Source organism: Hemitrygon akajei, chromosome 11 (assembly GCF_048418815.1).
Source record: "Hemitrygon akajei chromosome 11, sHemAka1.3, whole genome shotgun sequence".
Classification (NCBI taxonomy): Eukaryota; Metazoa; Chordata; class Chondrichthyes; order Myliobatiformes; family Dasyatidae; genus Hemitrygon; species Hemitrygon akajei.
Genome location: NC_133134.1, coordinates 174,770,199 through 174,787,673, shown reverse-complemented (window position 1 = coordinate 174,787,673; position 17,475 = coordinate 174,770,199). Strand labels below are relative to the sequence as shown.

General features: G+C 43.1%; 1 protein-coding gene across 1 annotated transcript in view; it reads left to right on the top strand.

The window, feature by feature from the left end:
* Window positions 1-17,475, top strand: part of ahcy (adenosylhomocysteinase) — a 90,063-nt gene that overhangs the window by 44,058 nt on the left and 28,530 nt on the right. The window contains exons 3-7 of the mRNA XM_073062307.1: window positions 1,922-1,997; window positions 5,753-5,905; window positions 8,058-8,170; window positions 9,392-9,599; window positions 13,820-13,907. Coding sequence (XP_072918408.1) covers window positions 1,922-1,997; window positions 5,753-5,905; window positions 8,058-8,170; window positions 9,392-9,599; window positions 13,820-13,907 — 638 coding nt within the window. The remainder of the gene's footprint in view (window positions 1-1,921; window positions 1,998-5,752; window positions 5,906-8,057; window positions 8,171-9,391; window positions 9,600-13,819; window positions 13,908-17,475) is intronic.

Sequence of the window (17,475 nt, the reverse complement as noted above, 5' to 3'; positions counted from 1 at the left end):
CCTTCACTGAAAAAGCCCAATAATCCAAAAATTTTATGCCCTCCCTCCTACACTAGCTCCTTAGCCATGTATTAAACTGTATAATCTTCCTATTTCTGGCCCCACGAGCACGTGGCATGGGTAGCAATCCTGAGATAACAACCCTGGAAGTCATCCCCTTTAACTTGGCACCTAATTCCCTGAACTCCCTATGCAGAACCTCAGCACTCATCCTGCCAATGTCATTAGTAGCTACATGCACCAAGACTTCTGGCTGTTCACTTAAGAATGCTAAGGACTATATTTGAGATATCCCAGATCCTGGTACCCGGGAGGCAACATACCATCCGGGAATCCCATTCTCGCCCACGGAACCTCTTGTCCGTTCCCCTGACTAACGAATCCCTATCTCAACAGCATGCAGCCTCTTCCTCCTTCCATTTTGAGTCGGGTGAGTGCCAAAACGCTGAACTAGGAGATGATAAGCAGTGCCTGGAGTGCAAGGTTCTGTGGAGATGTAGTAAGGTGGGGCGGGGTTAAGTACTGTACATTTATTTAGAGATGCAGCTCAGTAACAGGCCTCTCTGATCCAGTAAGCCTGTGCCGTGTTGTTGCATCCATGTGATCAATTGGTTTACTAACCTTTACATCTTTGGAATGTGGGAGGAAACCAGAGCACCCAGAGGAAACCCATGCAGTCATCGAGAACATACAGACTGGGAATTTAATCTGGGTCACTGGTGTTGTTATGCTAACAGCTATGAGATTGAACCTGTGTCACTGGCGCTTGTAAAGGTATTGTGCTAACTGCTACGTTACCGTGCTCCCTCCAGTGTTAAAAATATAGAAGGTACATGGAAGTGTACCACCCTGGTAAATTTTTTACTCTAACATAGGGTATTTCATGTCAGGGTCTTTCTGTAGCAGCAGTGTTTAGCTCAGGGTTAGAGATAACGAGTGCTTTGGAATGTAAGCCATCCAATCTAGGGAGGGTTTTTTTGTGTGCCTGACACTGGTGTGACCTTTGGTCTTTGTTCAGTGAGAGATGGAGAGAACCAGTCATCGGATTCGACCCAGTGAGGACCATGATTTGATGGAGCAAGGTGTGGAGTCTACTGAGGATCGGTGAATGACTTTTAGAAGAGTTGAGCTCCAACCTGTACACATTTGACTGTTTAGTTATAATGGGCCCTTTTGTGTTTTCCGTTTCTTTTCTTTACTAATCATTTAGTTAAGTTAATATTCATAAATATACTTCCTTTAATTGTATGCAGTGTGCTGTCTGTTATTTCCTGGCAATGAGAGTAGCAGGGCAGCAAATCACACAGCATTCACACAATCCGGGGCTTGGGTGCGAGAGACATCCCAATCTTATGGATTTGGCAGCACCAGAGCATGTATTCCCTGGATGTGAGCAGCCCTAGAAAAATAGGTCCTTGAGTGTGGAGTTGGGAGACTGCTAGCGAAGGCATGCGAGCAGGTTCCTGAGACGCCCAAGAAGAAAGGGGTTTCAGAGGTAATAAAAAATATCACTGGTGGACAGAAATAAGGTAAATCTGAAGATGTTTTAATACATTAAGGACAAAAAACAAGGAAAGACTACCTCATTAGGACAATGGAGGCTTTAATAAAGTCCATGTACCTTTGTCAATTTTCCTCACTTCCTTGGCAGACAAGACCACCCAGCACAAAGGTATGTTGACTTTTCCTAAAGCCCATACTTTTCCAAGTAAGAATCCCTAAAGATCATCAATACATTCCCTGCAGTTGTTAGGCCTATAGTTTTGTATAATTGAACTGTGTTGTTGGTCTTCTATAATAATTTGGACTTTAGTGTAACAACTGTTAATGACTGCAGCTTAATTTCTCATGTATTGATTAATTCACTTGATATGCTCTTGCTTGATCCATTGGGTTTGTAACGGCCATGATCTCATTTCAGGTACAGTGGTCCAGCTGCAATATATTTTCAACTCAGGATCATGCAGCTGCTGCAATTGCCAAATCTGGAGTTCCTGGTCAGTATATTTGTATCTCATCTCAAATGCAATGTAAATACTTGAGCCATTCTCTAATTTTCCTGTGTGTATTTGCTTTCAATTTGGGGAAGATCCTCTACATTTTGATACTTGGCTTCAATATTAAATATTGGTTGATTTCTCCATAGGTGTATCAAGGCTAATAGATATTTTCACTACTTACAAGTGATGCATAGTAGTCCTGGTAATGATAGAACTTTAAGTTTTACTCTAGCAAATCTAGCAAATGAGGAGTTTTTCAAGCCTGACTTTGATTTGAAGGCTGTGCCGTGGTCTTGATCACAGAGCCTTACAGCTGTTGTTGCAGGTGCCTGTTTTTTTTGTGATGCAAGGCATGCACATTGTAGGTAGTGGGAAGACTGACCAGGTCATTCTTTAAAAGCTACCAAAATGGTCATCTCTTTTGTACCACACTATGGTGGTCCAGTTAAGCTCAATATCAGAATCTGAATCGAGTTTATTATCACCGGCATGTGGCGTGAAATTTGTTAACTTGGCAACAGTAGTTCAATACAGTACATAATCTAGCAGAGAGGAAAAAAAAATAAAACATAGTAATAAACAAGTAAATCAATTATGTACATTGATAAGATTATTAAAAAATCTGCAAAAGCAGAAATACTGTATATTTTTTAAAAAGTGAGGTAGTGTCCAAAGCCTCAATGTCCGTTCAGGAATCGGATGGCAGAGGGGAAGAAGCTGCTCCTGAATTGCTGAGCGCATGCCTCCGGGCCTCCGCATCTCCCACCTGATGGCAACAGCGAGAAAAGGACACACCCTGGGTGCTGGAGGTCCCCAGCAATGGACGCTGCCTTTCTGAGACACTGCTCTGTAAAAATGGTGAACCCTAGGATATTGTTAGTGTGGGACTTGGCCATCAAGTCACTGTTGTGCAACATAGAACCGAATATCAGAGGAACATGCCTTTTGGCACGCCAATCTGTACTGATCAGGATGCCAAATGAAATTAAGCCCATCTTCCAGCAATGTTCAATCCTTCCATTCTCCATGTTCATTTGCCTTTTAAATGCTGCTACCATGTTTGCTTTCACCATCACTATAGGCAGCGTGAACACTGCTTATCCTGAAAAGAATTACCCCACATGTTGTTCCCTCATTTTAGACCTGTTCTTTAATATTAGACATTTTTTACAAGTTAGAAACAGCCCTTTTGACTAATATTATCTACGTTGACCATCCCTAAGAGATCCAGTGTCACGCGGTCTCTAGTTGGGTCTTCTACATACTGGTTAAGGAAACTTTCCTGAACACATTTGAAAACTGACCCATCCAATCCTCCTATAGTATTGGTGCCCTAGTCAATAAGTGGAAAGTTAAAATCACCGACTATCACAGCAATATTACTTGCGACCGTCTCTACTATCTCTACAAATTAGTCCTAAATCCCACAGACTATTGGGAGGTCTGTAATAGTATTGTCAATGTGGTAATCCCTTTATTCTTCAGTTGCACCCTTATTGTCTCAGTAGATGTGCCATCCTATATATCCCAAGTACTGCTGTGGTATTTTCCCTGATGAGTAATGCTACCTCGCCCCCTATAATACTTTATACTATCATGTCTAAAACATGGCAACCCTGAAACTCTATGGACTCTATCAGTCCATTCCTGGCTGTAATATAGTTTAATTTTCTAAGTTCATCTCCCTTACCTACAATACTCCTTACACTGAAATAGATGCCACTTAGAGCATTAGTCATACCATTCTCATCAACCAGCTGGCTTCTGTCTTTGCTTCCACTTTCATCAAAGTCACTCCACTTGCTGCCCTGCTACTATGGCTTCCAACCCTCTACATCTTTAGTTTAACATACCCCACTCGCCGGAGCAGCACTAGCAAACTTTGTTGCAAGGGCACTGCTGTCCTTCCAATTCAGGTGCAGACAGTTTTGTGCAGGTCAAATCTGCCCCAGGAGAGCCAGTTGAAACAATATGAAGCTCTCCCTCCTGCACCATTGCCTTAGCAATGTAATTGTAATGCCCTGGTAAAGGTGTTATTGTTAATGTTGGGTATTTCATGTAATGGTTTTCTGCAGAAGCAGTGTGTTCTACTGGTAGTGTTTGGGTTACTGTTATAGATAGGGATGCTTAGGAATGTTGTGTTGTCCAATCAGGATGGCCATCCATACTTTCAGAGAAATGGGGAGTGTAGGCGAGGGCACCAGATTGGAAGCAGAGTTTCCCATAGCTGACGGCAGAGACTTTACAGACAAGTTACTCTCATTTCTGCAGAGTGAGGGGAAGGAGTTGTCTGATGAACCCTTCAGCAAAGGGTAAGAGTCTCGGCAGTGTGGAGGATCAGAAGGATCTTGGGGTCCGAGTCCATAGGGCTCCTAAAGTGCTGTGCAGGTTGACTCTGGTTAAGAAGGCACATAGTGCATTGGCTTTCATCAATTTTGGGATTGAGTTTAGGAGCCGAGAAGTAATGTTGCAGCTATACAGGACCCTGGTCAGACCCCACTTGGAGTACTGTGCTCAGTTCTGGTCATCTCACTACAGGAAGGATGTGGAAGCCATAGAAAGGGTGCAGAGGAGATTTTACAGGATGTTGCCTGGATTGGGGAGCATGCCTTATGAGAATAGATTGAGTGAACTCGGCCTTCTTTCCTTGGAGCGACAGAGGATGAGAGGTGATCTGATAGAGGTATATAAGATGAGAGGCATTGATCGTGTGGATATTCAGAGGCTTTTTCCCAGGGCTGAAATGGCTAGCATGAGAGGGCACAGTTTTAAGGTGCTTGGAAGTAGGTACAGAGGAGATGTCAGGGTAAGTTGTTTTTTTTTTACACAGAATGAAGAATGGTGAGTGTGTGGAATGGGCTGCCTGTGATGGTGGTGGAGGCAGATATGATAGGGTCTTTTAAGAGACTCCTGGATAGGTACATGGAGCTTAGAAAACTAGAGGGCTATGTATAACCCTAGGTAATTTCTAAGGTAAGGACATGTTTGGCACAGCTTTGTGGGCCAAAGGGCCTGTAAGTTTTCTATGTTTCTATGTATGTTACCTTGGGCAGTTTTGGGTCCCTTATCTTAAGAAAGGATGTGCTGACACTGGAGAGGGTTCAAAGGAGGTTCATGAAAATGTTTCTGCGATTGACTGGTTTGTGATATGAAGAGCATTTGATGGCTCTAGGCCTGTACTCAGTAGAATTCAGAAGAATGCAGGGTGACTTAATTGAAATCTATTGAATGTTGAAAGGACTCAATAAAGTGAATGTGGAGAGGATATTTCATATGGTGGCAGAGTCTAGGACTAGAGAACGAAACGAAATATCCTTTTAGAATGGAGGTGAGGAATTTCTTTAGTATGAGAGTGGTGAATCTGTGGAATTTGTTGCCTCAGGCAGTTGTAGAGGCCAAGTCTTGTATAATTAAGGCAGAGCTTGATAGATTCCTGATTGGCTAGGGCATGAAGGGGTACAGGGAGAAGGCAGGAGATTGGGGCTAAATCAGCCCTGATGAAATGGTGGAGCAGACTCAATGGATCAAATGGCCTAATTCTGCTCCTTTATCTTGAGGTCAATGGCATGATTGATTTGCAACAAGTGCCATGTCTGTGCAAACTGTTATGCTTCTGCATGGGGTGGGTTGGTCTTTAGGTTGTTCTGAAATGCATCATGCGAAGACCAATGAATTGTTTTGTTTAAAAATAAGTCTGAATGGAGTTTTTGTTCAGGGTTGAATCTTCATGTCACTTTTTTTTCTTTTTGCAGTGTATGCTTGGAAGGGAGAGACGGATGAAGAATACATCTGGTGCATTGAGCAGACACTGTACTTCCCTGATGGAAAACCTCTCAATATGATTTTGGATGATGGTGGAGATCTTACAAATCTTGTCCATGTTAAGCATCCTAAACTCCTGCAAGGTGAAAAGCCTCTGCTGTTACTTTGCTCCAATGATCCTTGCCAGATTAGAGATTTGTGTTGTGTTCATCTTTGAATTGATCCTTGCTGAACAGAGTTAATCTTATTAAAGGAAATGAACGACATGTACTGGGGAAAGTCTTTCTTGAGCAACTGTATTAGTTTGATATGTGGAGAGCTTTGATTTCACTGTAACTTCAAAGTACTCAACAATTGAGATCACTTTGGAAAATTATTGTAATTCAACAGAAATTTCTGAAGAATTGATGTATGGATTGTGTACAGGGATGGAGCTGATGACTGGAAAATCACTAAGTTCTATTACAGCATTTTTGGAGTATTGCGTTCACAAAATAGTTTGTATAGCTAAATGAAACATGGTTCTGCTGGGGCCAGGGAGCAAAAATGGTGTAAATGTAGTTGTGACCTGGTACATAGTCACAAAATAATTACCACAGTCCTTGAGTGGCATGGCATGAAGATTGACAGGCTGATGTAAAGTGAGGTGCATGCTGATGGTAGGCTTCAGATGATGTCAAGATTACGAGTTGTGCTGGGTCATGCTTGTATTTGCTGCCCTAATGACATTGTGGTAGATTTTTATAATGTAAATGCTGATAGGTCTCCTTGATAAAACTGAAAGTTAACATCTATTAGAGTAAAGAGCTGAAGTTCCAGACTCAATATGACGCAGAATTGCACAATTTGGCGTCCTTTGGTTATTCTTGGGTTTCTAGCCTTATGAAAGTTATTTGAGCTTTATATGTCCTAATGACATTGTTAATGCAAGCCTCTTTTTGTGAACACTGGACCTGGATCATTTATTGGAGGGTGTATATTGTTACAAGCTGACAAATTTAAGAACAAAATGAATGACAAGTGCAGGATACCATGTTGTAGGTACAGGTCTTTATTCCTGAAATCAGTTCTCTTACTGATCAACCACTTGCTCTGCCCTGGTATTACAGGAAAGTTACTGACTTGGTTAGAGCACTGGCTGATTGGTAGGAGGCAGCGAGTGGGAATAAAAGGATCTTTTACTGGTTGGCTGCCAGTGCCTAGTGGTGTTCCACAGGGGCTGGTGTTGGGATCGCTTCTTTTTATGCTGTATATCAATAATTTAGATGATAGAATAGATGGCTTTGTTGCCAAGTTGCAGATGATACGAAGATTGGTGGAGGGGCAGGTAGTGTTGAGGAAATGCATAGGATGCAGAAGGGCTTAGACAGATCAGGAGAATGGGCAAGAAAGTGGCAAATCAAATACAATGTTGGAAAATGCATGGTCATGCACTTTGGTAGTAGAAATGTGTGGACTATTTTCTAAACAAGGAGAAAATCCAGGAATGTGAGGTGCAGAGGGACTTGGGAGTCCTTGTGCAGAACACCTTGAAGGTTAACTTGCAAGCTGAATCAGTGGTGAGGAAGCCATATGCCATGTTAGCATTCATTTCAAGAGGTCTAGAATACAAGAGCAAGGATGTAATGCTGAGGCTTTATAAGGCACTAGTGAGGCCTCACCTGGACAGTTTTGGGCTCCTCATCATAGAAAAGATGTGCTGGCATTGGAGAGGGTCCAGAGGAGGTTCACAAGGGTGATTCCAGGAATGAAAGGGTTATCATGCGAGAAACGTTTGATGGCTCTGGGTTTGTACTTGCTGGAATTTAGAAGGATGGGGTGAGGGGGGATCTTATTGGAACCTTTCAAATGTTGAAAGGCCTAGACAGTAGATGTGGAAAGGTTTCCCATGGTGGGAGAGTCTAGGACAAGAGGACACAGCCTCAGGATAGAGGGGTGCCTTTTCAAAAGGGATGTGGAGAAATTACTTTTGCCAAAGGGTGGTGAATTTGTGGGATTTGTTGCCACATGCAGCTGTGGAGGCCAGGTTGTTGGGTGTATTTGAGGCAAAGATTGATAGTTTCTTGATTGGACATGGCATCAAAGGTCACGGGGAGAAGGCCGAAATGGGGTTGAGGAGGAGATTAAAAAAAGGATCAGCCATGATTGAACGGTGGAGTAGACTCATTGGGTCAGATGGCCTAATTCTGATTCTATGTCTTAAGATCTTGCGGTCTTGGGTTCTTCATGGTTTACTGTTAGTTGACCATGTTCAAAAGAGGAACTGGCTGTTATTATTGCCAATTGATCTTGCAGGTATTAAAGGGATTTCTGAAGAGACGACAACTGGAGTCCACAATCTATGGAAAATGCATAAGAATAAGCTGCTCAAAGTTCCTGCATTCAATGTGAATGACTCGGTCACTAAGGTAACATAAGAAAGTTCATGTTGCACTCTGCAGTTAAACCAATTTATGCATTCTTTGCATTCTAATGAGGTGTTAATAGAAACAACAGAATCATGGGGCATTTCAGTACAGAGACAAGGCCTTCAGCCCAACTAGTTCATGGTGGTAAGCTGGTAAGGAAGGCGGGCTCTGTCGTGGGCAAAGTACTGGAGAGTTTAACATTGGTAGCTGAGCGAAGGGCGCTGAGTAGGCTACGGTCAATTATGGAAAACTCTGAACATCCTCTACATAGCACCATCCAGAGACAGAAGCAGTTTCAGCGACAGGTTACTATCGATGCAATGCTCCTCAGACAGGATGAAGAGGTCAATACTTCCCAATGCCATTAGGCTTTACAATTCAACCGCCAGGACTTAAGAACTTTTTAAAAGCTATTATTAATGCTTTTTGAGATAGTGATTTAGATGCATATCATATTTTTTACTGAGTTAAGTATTGTATGTTATTAGTTTTGCTACAACAAGTGTATGGGACATTGGAAAAAAAAGTTGAATTTCCCCATGGGGATGAATAAAGTATCTATCTATCTATCTATCTGAGTACTGAGCCCATGCACTTCATCCCATTCAGACCATATCTCTAACCTCTGTCCCTCCAAATGTCTTAAATTATCCAATTGTACATCCCTCAACCACTTCCTCTGGCAGCTTGTCCCATATACTTACCACCTCCATTTGAAAAAGTTGTCCCTTTGTTAATTATACCTTAAACTTCCCCCTAGTTTTGGATCCCTTGGCTTGGATGAAGACTGTTGCCATCCATTGTATCTAGAACTGTTATTATTTTAAATACCTCTGTGAGGTTGTTCCTTGTTTTCCTGTGTTCCTCATTCTCACCCAACCTCAGTAGAAAAAAAGCCTGCTTGCATTTACTGTATTTATGCCCTCAATTAAAAGTCCCCAGCAACATCCTTGTAAATTTTCTCTATACTCCTTCAGTCTATTGATATCTTTCCTGTAAGCAGATGGGATTAGATCTAGAGGTCATAATTAACGGTGAAAAGTTTAAGGGGACTCTGAGGGGGATCTTCACTTGAGCTGCTTGCCCTAATGGATGTGTTAGTTTGTCCTTGGACTGAGAGAGAGAGAGAGAGAGAGAGAGAGAGATGCACTTTGGTGGGCAGGCGACTTATTAGTGAGTGTGGAATCGGTTCCTTTTGTAATTTTTCTTTCAATCTTACAGAGCAAATTCGACAATCTTTACGGCTGCAGAGAATCTCTGATAGATGGCATCAAGCGTGCAACAGATGTCATGATTGCTGGCAAGGTAGCTGTGGTGGCAGGCTACGGTGACGTGGGCAAGGGCTGTGTCCAGGCTCTTCGAGGCTTTGGAGCGAGAGTTATTGTAACAGAAATTGACCCTATCAACGCTTTACAAGCTGCTATGGAAGGTACGAGTGGAATGTAAAATCTTGATAAATGAACAGCGCTATCTAATTAAGTTTATATGGAATGCAACAGTTCCAATCACAGATTCACCAGTATGCCACCAGAACTTTAGGGATTACATTGTGAAGGTATTACACATCCTCTGAAATCGTTTTTCCAATAGTAGATCCATTTCTGAAACTTTGCAATGTAACAGCAGATGCTGGGTTAATTTTCAGTTATTAGAAATGAAGTTTTGGTGATGGGTAACTCAGCTGTGTGCCTGGTGTAATTACTGATTGAATCATTACTTCTCACTGGGAGGAACAACTACCCATACCTAAACCCAGCTTCATTGATGCACAGTGAGTTGAACTGTAGTGGTCTGGTCTGGCAAGGCTATGTCCTGCCCTGACCCTGAGTTTCGAATGTGCGAATACATGTTCCGTTTTGACAGCATGGGTTTCCAGGTGCTGCATTTTCCCCTCGCTTCCCAAAGATGTACGAGTTGGAATATGAATTGGCCACTAAGTTGATCCTGGTGTTCAAGAACATAAGACATTGGAACGGAATTAGGCCATTCAGCCCATTGAGACTGCTCCACCATTCTATAACGACTGATTATAGATCTCATTCAATCACATACACCTGCCTTCTTGCCATATCATTTGATGCCTTGACAAATCAGGAAATGATCAACTTCTGCCTTAAATATACCCACAGACTTGGCTTTCACAGCAGTCTGTGGCAGAGCATTCCACAGACTTACTACTCTGGCCAAAAAAATTCCTCGAGCAAACACGAGGAAATCTGCAGATGCTGGAAATTCAAACAATACACACAAAATGCTGGTGGAACACAGCAGGCCAGGCAGCATCTATAAGGAGAAGCACTGTCGACGTTTCGGGCCAAGACCCTTCGTCAGGACTATCTGAAAGGAAAGATAGTAAGAGATTTGAAAGTAGTGGGGGGAGGGGGAAATGCGAAATGACAGGAGAAGACCGGAGGGGGTGGGATGAAGCTAAGAGCTGGAAAGGTGATTGGCGAAAGTGATACAGAGCTGGAGAAGGGAAAGGATCATGGGACAGGAGGCCTCAGGAGAAAGAAAAAGGGGGGGGGGAGCACCAGAGGGAGATGGAGAACAGGCAGAGTGATGGGCAGAGAGAGAGAGAAAAAAAACAAACAACTAAATATGTCAGGGATGGGGTAAGAAGGGGAGGAGGCATTAACGGAAGTTAGAGAAGTCAATGTTCATGCCGTCAGGTTGGAGGCTACCCAGCCGGCATATAAGGTGTTGTTCCTCCAACCTGAGTTTGGATTCATTTTGACAGTAGAGGAGTCCATGGATAGACATATCGGAATGGAAATGGGACGTGGAATTAAAATGTGTGGCCACTGGGAGATCCTGCTTTCTCTGGTAGACGGAGCGTAGGTGTTCAGCGAAACGATCTCCCAGTCTGCGTTGGGTCTCACCAATATATAAAAGGCCACACTGGGAGCACCGGATGCAGTATACCACACCAGCCGACTCACAGGTGAAGTGTCGCCTCACCTGGAAGGACTGTCTGGGGCCCTGAATGGTGGTGAGGGAGGAAGTGTAAGGGCAGGTGTTGCACTTGTTCCGCTTACAAGGATAAGTGCCAGGAGGGAGATCGGTAGGAAGGGATGGGGGGGACGAGTGGACAAGGGAGTCGCGTAGAGCGCGATCCCTGCGGAAAGGGGGGAGGGAAAGATGTGCTTGGTAGTGGGATCCTGTTGAAGGTGGCGGAAGTTATGGAGAATTATGCGTTGGACCTGGAGGCTGGTGGGGTGGTAGGTGAGCACAAGGTTTTCCCTCTCTTCCCCACCCCCCCACTTTCTGCAGGGATTGCTCCCTACGCGACTCCCTTGTCCTCTCTATTCCTCTTGAAATAAATCCCGCCACACCATCAGGGATAAAGTTCCTGTTGTCCTCACTTACCTCCCCACCAGCCTCCGCATCCACCACATAATTCTCTGTAACTTTCGCCATCTCCAGTGAGATCCCACCACCAAGCACATCTTTATTTCCTCCCCCCTTTCTGCTTTCTGCTGAGATCACTCCCTGCACAACTTCCTTATTCCTTTGGCCCTCGATCTTCCTCCTGGTACTTATCCCCTACACCACCTCCCTCACTACAATTATCAGGCCTGAACAGTCCTTCCAGGTGAGGTGACACTTCACCTGTGAGTCTGTTGAGGTCATCTACTGTGTTCAGTGCTCCCGGTGTGGCCTGCTGTATATCGGGGAGTCTTGGGAGACCGCTTTGCCGAGCACCTATGCTTCATCTGCCAGAAAAACCAGGATCTCCCACTGGTCACTCATTTTAATTCCTCTTCCCATTCCTATTCTGACATGTCAGTCAATGGCCTCCTCTACTGTTGTGATGAGGCCACACTTAGTTAAGAGGATCAGCACTTTATATTCCATCTGGGTAGCCTCTAACCTGATGACATGAACACTGATTTCTCAAACTTGTGGTAAGGCCCCACCATTCCCCATTCCCTTCTCCCTCTCTCGCCTTATCTCCTTACCTGCCTATCACATTCCTCTGGTGCTCCTCCTTTTCTTTCTTCCATGGCCTTCTGTCTTCTATTAGATGCCCCTTCTCCAGCCCTTTCACCAATCAACTTCCCAACTCTTACTTCAACCCTCCCCACCTCCTAGTTTCACCTATCACCTTGTGGTTCTTCCTTCCCTTCCCCAACTTTCGTAATCTATCTCATCATTTTCTTAAGTCCTGCTGGAGGGTCTCAGCCCGAAACATCGACTGTACTCTTTTTCCGTAGATGCTCCCCAGACTGCTGAGTTCCTCCAGCATTTTGTGTGTTGCTAATATAACCGGCATATGTTGTAAAATGTAACTTAGAGGCAGCAGTACAATGCAGTATATGATATATATCTAAAAAGAAAAATGAATTACTGTATATATGTATATTAATTAGTTAAATTAAAAATAATACATAAAACGAATGTAGAGAAGTGAGTTAGTGTTCATGGATTTAAAGTCCATTCAGAAATCCGATGGCAGAGGGGAAGAAACTATTTTAAATTGCTGAACCTTCCAGCTTCTGTACCTCCTACCTGATAGTAACAATGAGAAGAGGGTATGTCCTGGGTGATGGTGGATCCTTAATAATATTCACTGCCTTTCTGAGGCACTGCTCCTTGCACGTCTTGGATACTATGAAGACTCGTACCCAAGATAGAGCCGATCAATTTTACAACTTGTAGAAGCTGCTTTTGATCCTGTGCAGTAGCCCCCCATCCCCTTATACCAGTCAGTGATGCAACTTGTCAGAATGCATTTGATGGTACATCTATAGATGTTTTGGAGTGTTTTAGGTGACAATCCAAAACTCTTCAAACTCCTAATGAAATATAGCCACTGTCTTGCCTTCTTTATAGCTGCATCAACATGTTGCATCCAGGTTAGATCCTCTGAGATCTTGACACCCAGGAACTTGAAATTGTTCGCTCTCTCCACTTCTGATCCTTTTATGAGGATTGGTATGTGTTTCTTCATCTTACCCTTCCTGAAGTCCACAATCAGCTCTTTTGTCTTACTGACGTTGAGTGCCTGGTTGTTGCTGCGGCACCACTCCACTAGTTGGCATATCTCACTCCTGTATGCCCTGTCATCACCATCTGAGATTCTACCAACAATGGTTGTATTATCAGCAAATTTATAGATGGTATATGAGCCACACACCCCTAAGGTGCACCAGTGTTGTTTGTCAGTGAGGAGGAGATATTATCACCAATCTGCACAGATTGTGGTCTTCCAGTTAGGAAATCAGGATCCAATTGCAGAGGGAGGTACAGAAGCCCAGGTTCCTTAGCTTATCGATCAGGACTGTGCAAATGGTGTTAAACACTGAGCTATAGTTATAGAACAACATCCTGACAGAGGTGTTTGTATTGTCCAGGTGATCTAAGGCCGTGTGAAGAGCCATGCTGTTGACCTATTGTGGCGATATGCAAATTGCAGTGGGTCCAGGTCCTTGTGATGCAAGAGTTGATTCTAGCCATGACCAGCCTCTCAAAGCATTTCATCACTGTAGATGTGAGTGCTACTGGGTGATGGTCAGAAACCTGTCTTTGCCCCTTCTGTCATTAGACATTGTTCAGCTGGGCCTGCTAGCGAAAGCCAGTCATGTTTGTATAGCAAAATGCTAGTTTTTCTTTATTTTTGGAAGTGATCCGGCTCCTTTCGCCCTGTAGGTTATGAGGTCACAACAATGGATGAAGCTTGTAAAGAAGGAAATATCTTTGTGACAACAACTGGCTGCAAGGATATCATTGTAGGAAGGTAAGAAGTAGCGGGCACTGGGCTGGCCTTTAACTGGGCAAGCATTTCTTGACAACTGCTCAATTCATAACACTAATCTACTTTAAAGAGCATTTCAGTGATATTGTGCTGTTATTCCTGGAACTTGATAGATCATTTTCAAAAATTTCCTGTAATCTGGTCCACATGTTTAAATTAACCATTACTGAGAAGTCCAAGAATCTCACTGACTATCAAAGGCATTATTGTGTCCACTCCACCCACTCAAGATTCTGATAAACACCTTTAACAAAGATAATTGAGCCAAATACTTGTGGCAACAAGTGCTCAGTATTCTGTAATGGATGTCTTTCACCTGGAATACTCTCTCTTTGTCTGAATGAGTCTAGTTCCATGGAGCGTAAGATGTAGGAGCAGAATTAGGGCATTGGGTCCAATAAATCTGCTCCATCATTTCATCATGGCTGATCATTTCATCATTTCCTCAGTCCCAATCTCTTGCCTTCACCCATATCCCTTCATACCCTGACCAATCAAGAATCTATCAACCTCTGCATTAAACATACATAAAGACTTGGCCTCCGCAGCTACCTCTGGCAAAGGATTTCATAGATTCACCACTCTCTGTCTAAGAAATTCCTCCTCATTTCTGTTCTAAAAAGATGCCCCTCTATTCTGAGGGTGTTCTCTAGTATTAGACTCTCCCACCATAGGAAACATCCTCTCCACATCTTTTCTATCAGGCCTTTCACCATCCGATAGGTTTCAATGAGATCACCTGTCATCCTTTTGAAATCCAGTGAATCCAGGCCCAGAGCCATAAAACGCTCTTCATGTGACAATCCGTTCAATCCTGAATCATTTTTGTGAACCTCCTTTGAACCCTCTCCAGTTTCAGCACATCCAAAACTGTACACAATGCTCCAAGTGAGGCCACACCAATGCTTTATAAAGTCTTAACATTACGTCCTTGCTTTTATATTCTAGTGCACTTGAAATGAATGCGAACATTGCATTTGCCTTTCTCACCACAGTCTCGACCTGAACGTTTCAGGGAATCCTGTGCAAGCACTCCCACGTCCCTTTGTGCCTCATTTTTTGTATTTTTCTCTATTGAGAAGATAGTTAACCCTTCCATTTCTTCTACCAAAGTGCATGACTGTACACTTCCGGACATTATTCTATCTGCCATTTCTTTGCCCAGTCTCCTAATCTGTCCAAGTCCTTTTGTGGCCTCTACTTCCAGAAGACTTGTGCTAATGCAGTCCAGAGTGAAGTACTCTGTAACTGGACCGTGTCCATACTCATCACTCAGTGCATGGTGAAATGCACAGTATGCCATTCACAAATATAGTGTAAACTTTGCAATTTGCAGAACTATTGTCACTAGAAAGAAAGGAACTTACAATTAAAACCATTGTTCCTCAAAGTGCACACCAACCTGACTTGCAAATAACTTGAATTTCTTGTTGGGGAACTGTTAACCACCTTACCTCAAAACTTTCATAGAATACCTTCATAATTTTGATATATCGCAGCCAGATCAGCAGATAGTAATGAGTTACAAATGCTGACCCTGGCACGTATTGATTTGAATGAAGGCAGCATGTAAATTTCCATACCCTGATATGACATTCACCTTTCACTAAGATCTTTGGCCAGTAAGTTTGTTAGAACACATTTGTGAATATTTATTCCCAGATGCTTTTGGCCTTACTACAAAAGGTTTTACCAGATCACTGCTTTATCCCAAAACAGATTAGTTTAGGGACATTAATGGGGTCTAATCTCAGTTATGCCATTTAATAGTGTACAGGTCTGGGTTACTTTCCAATGCTACTTTGTATTATCTTCTGGACTCTAAGGAGATGCCCATCTACAAGCAGTTAGCCCATCTTCTGTGGAGAGTTGTTTTCCTAGAAGACATCCATCTAGGAATACAATTGTCTGTAATGCAAAGAGACATTGTCTGCTCATGTAACAAGAAATCAGAGTTGGGAAAAAAAGTTTATTTACTTTGTCCCAGTAAAGTTCTGTAAGAGTAAACTGTCTAGTTTTTGCAAAGTGATTTGTGAATTCTGTAACAATTTGTTGCCTGAAAGGCTCTAATTAGCTCAACTTTACATCTGTGTACAAGGAGTTGGTCAGAACTGTGATTTGGCCAGATAGTATATACCATAAACTTCTCGTTTCAACTCGATATAGTTTGCATCCTTGGTGCAGTCATGAGGATTGTCAGTGTGTGGGGGCTAGTTGGAACGGCTAAGATCTGTATAATGTCTCATAGTCAGCATAGGAACAGATCCTGGAATACACTGCTCACATTAGCCATCAGATATCGACATTTTCCAACAGTTGATGTCTAATTTTCTATACCATGGCATGTCAATGTGCTGTGAGTCCCTTCCACTACCACCACTAAAGATAATCACCTGGTTGAAAAGTCTCTACCAGTTCTTACGTCACTGATGAGCAAACTAATAAGGAGGATTCCTAGGGACAGGATTTACCAACATTTGGAGAAGTACAGACTGATTGGGATTGTCAGCATGTCTTTGTGAGGGGCAGGTGAGCTCATGCAGAAAGTCCGGAGGCATGGTATCCAGGGAAACTTGACTGCATGGATATGGACTTGGCTTACCCACACAAGGTAGAGCTTGGTAGTAGATGGAGCATATTCTGTCTGCAGGTGGATGCCTAGTGGTGTTCCACAGGGATCTGTTTTGGGACCCTTGCTCTTTGTGAATTTTTATAAATCAGTAAGTGGAAGGGTGAGTTAGTAAGTTTGCTGATGAGATGAAAATTGGTGTTGTGGATGGTGTGGAAGATAGTTGTAGGTTACGACAGAATATAGGCAGAGCTGGGGGGAGAAATGGCAGATGGAGTTCAATCTGGAAAAGTGTGAAGTTCTGCACTGTGGAGGGTCTAACATGAAGGTGAGTACATTGTTAGTGATAGGATTCTTAATGTTGGAGGGAACAGGGATCTTGAAGTTCAAGTCCAGAGATCCCTCAAAGTTGCTCTGAGTTGGCAGGATGGTTAAGAAGGCATATGGTCTGTTGGCCTTCATTAGTTCATAAGATATAGGAGCAGAAGTAGGCCATTCAGCCTATTGAGTCTGCTCCACCATTCAATCATGGGCTGATCCAATTCTTCCAGTCATCCCCACTCCACTGCCTTCTCCCCATACCCTTTGATGTCCTGGCTAATCAAGAACCTTTCAATCTCTGCCTTAAATGCACCTAATGACTTGGCCTCCACAGTCGCTTGTGGCAACAAATTCCAGATTTACCACCCTTTGACTAAAGTAATTTCTCTGCATCTGTTCTAAATAGACATCTTTCAATCCTGAAGTTGTGCCCTCTTGTCCTGGACTCCCCTACCATGGGAAATAACTTTGCCATATCTAATCTGTTCAGGCCTTTTAACATTTGGAATGTTTCTGTGAGATTCCCCCTCGTTCTCCTGAACTCCAGGGAAGACAGCCCGAGCTGCCAGACATTTCTCATACAGTAACCCTTTCATTCCTGGAATCATTCTCGTGAATCTTCTCTGAACCCTCTCCAATATCAGTATATCCTTTCGAAAA